At 45.2% G+C, this 2,693-nt stretch overlaps 1 protein-coding gene across 1 annotated transcript; it reads right to left on the bottom strand.

The window, feature by feature from the left end:
* Nucleotides 1-237: 237 nt before the first annotated feature.
* On the bottom strand, nucleotides 238-1,273 carry LOC128276496 (protein sax-3-like; the record flags this gene model as incomplete). Its single annotated transcript, XM_053014955.1, has 4 exons — nucleotides 238-446; nucleotides 525-821; nucleotides 904-1,032; nucleotides 1,115-1,273. Coding segments are annotated over 4 exons (794 nt in total), but the record flags the coding sequence as incomplete, so codon positions are not given.
* Nucleotides 1,274-2,693: the final 1,420 nt, after the last annotated feature.

The raw sequence follows: 2,693 nt of genomic DNA, 5'->3' as shown, positions 1-2,693 counted from the left end.
TTTTTTGTTGGATATTTCGAATATTTTGTACTTAATTATAATAAATTAAATTTCCAGTGTGAACACTACAGACATTCTAATTTTTGGTTTATTCTGGTTCGCTCAACAGTAGAGCGCTTCATACGACGGGTTAGTTACAGTTTACGCAAATGTAATAACACAGCTCAGGATGCATGCAGATATTTCCTAAATCGTATAACGTTTGTTGTGGGCTCGCTGATCCATGCTCGCTCCTCATCATAACGTCCTGCGAGCCACCGCCAGCGACAGCGCTATTGCAAAGCAGACTCCGAGCCGAGTCCCGCCAGTAGGCATCCCGGACGAGCTGGCCGAAGCGCCCAGCAAGATCTCGTTGATCTTGTTCTCCGTGTAGTTCTTGATGAACGTCCCCGAGCCGAGATAGTTCGAGTGTTGAATGATCTGATTCTCTGCCTGATTGGGTTTTGCTGCTAGAAAAGGAAGCGGAGAGGGACACGGTTAGCGATCTGAACCGGAGCCGGACGGAGCGTCCCTTCGAGACGGACAGGTTTTACGGTAGACTTTCACCGACTCCTCGGTGGTGCCGAGCGAATTTTTGGCCACACATTTGTACACGCCGAAGTCGGACGGTTTCTCGAGCCGGATGACGATTTGCATCGCCACCTTGAAGACGTGATCCTCCAGCATCTTGTCGTAGGTTCCGCCCTGCAGGATGATCTCTCCCCTTCCCTTCATCCAGTAGTTGATGGAGCTCGGCTGGGCCTCGCTGTTACACCCGAAGACGACTCGCCCCCCCAGCTCGGCGTAGTACTGACGTGTCGAGAGTCGCACAATCGGTGGGACTGGAAATTTAAATGAGAAACGAAGCATTAATCGCAGGAACAGAACGCTAGAATGCGGGCGGGGCCAGGTCCTTCGACGCACAGTTGACCGTCACGATAATCCGCTTGCTGACCGTCGGGGGAACGCCGTTCGATGCGATACAAAGATAAGAGCCCGCGTTGTGCCGCTGAATGTTGACGATGTGCAGTATCGGCCCATCGTGGCTCGTTACTATTCGAAGGATTCGATGGCGAGGTTCGATTAGTACCGGATGGCGGCAGCGTAGGGAGAGGGCATAATGCATAATACATACTTCCGGAATCCTCCACGGATGTGACTGATTTCTCCCCTTCACGCCTCCAGGTGACTGTGGGCTCCGGGACGCCTGTCGCCGCGCAGCTTAGGCTCACGTTGGTTCCCTCCTGCGCCACGATGTCTTTGCTGGTCGGGTAGTCCAGAATGTCGGGTGGCACTGCGTGAGAAGTGGTGGACGAATTGAGTGTAAGACTCGACTGCCGTTTGCCAGTTTGTGTCGTTGTAAGTAATAATTATTGATCAGGATTATGACGCCCGGTCCCGGGCACTTTGATCCTTGGTGGCTGGTGCCAAAGCCCCGATTACCATCGTCAAGAGGCAAGGTGTAGGCTGTTTTCCCGGCAATCGGCAAGCTCATTTGGCTGCTCTTTATCGAGACATTGAAGTACAAGAGCAGATCACATTACGAATATCGTTAGGGAGCAAAATAAACCCATTAAAAATAGTTTACGATAATTTTTTCATCGATTGTCGATAAACGGTGTAGCGAATAAGCAGTCACGTGTATCACAAATCTTTCCTCCTTCGAATTTGTTCAGTTTAGAAATTGGTTCTGGTACTCTATAAATTATGTGTCAAGTAGTACGCGGATTTCTACGATTGGACTTTATTCAGTCTGCAGTTAAAAATAAGACATAAATTTACTATTTTATATTATAACTGCTACGACTATACCCTAACTGTTTATATAACTAACTATTTTAATAACTATTTAGAATGAAAATATGGGATATTTTCTTTCCAAATTCTTTTGACTGTTCCTAATATAAACTTCCTACATCTATCAAATTATATAAGAATGGAGAAGGCTTTGCATAAACATTAAACAAAAGGTTTATTTCTTTCAAAGAGTATAAGGCTTTATGATCTCAAAAATTGTGCTATTATTGTGAAACTGTAATTCAAAAAGGGGAACGGGGAAAGTTTTAATGTTAGTGGAAAATTAAATCTCAACTGAAAGGACTGAAATCTCGAATCTCAAAGGACTGAAAATTTTGTTCTTAAAGTAACATATTATCAAACAATCATGTAAACCGAAAACGGATTTGAAGAAACTGAAGGTTTAAAAAACAGAAGTAATTGTTTAAAAGCTTGCACAATACAATGTTTGGTTTCTACTCTGAAATAATAACTACACACCGTAATAAAAGTTTCAACAACCTTAACATCGATACCATTCGATCCACTTCCTAATTCTGGACAATTAATAGTTCTCGTATTCAACAGTGTGAACGTGTGACAGTTGCCACATCATTTTCATTGCTCAGTTTGATAATGGTCTCTATCTTGTCGGTATTTTAATATCAGCTTAGTCCTGTTCACGTGCCCTTCTGCAGGATAACCCAACTTATCGCAAACAGCTGGTTCCCCGATTTCGTGCCAACCGTTAACCGTGCACATCAAACGGTCATTCGGTCCATTCGTCCGTCCGGTTGGCTTCTCGGACTCGGCTGCTTCGGATTGCGGTGAAGTCCTGCATGAAGCACATAAAAATCTCCATAAAACTTTGTCCCCTCGGCTGCCCAGCGCCCATTTACATCTTTGCCTAGGAATCCGGGACAGCTCGGGCGAAAGTG

The sequence above is a fragment of the Anopheles cruzii genome, unplaced genomic scaffold, assembly GCF_943734635.1.
Source record: "Anopheles cruzii unplaced genomic scaffold, idAnoCruzAS_RS32_06 scaffold01371_ctg1, whole genome shotgun sequence".
Taxonomy (NCBI): Eukaryota; Metazoa; Arthropoda; class Insecta; order Diptera; family Culicidae; genus Anopheles; species Anopheles cruzii.
The sequence above is the reverse complement of the archived record's forward strand: the minus strand, read 5'-3'. Positions and strand labels throughout refer to the sequence as shown.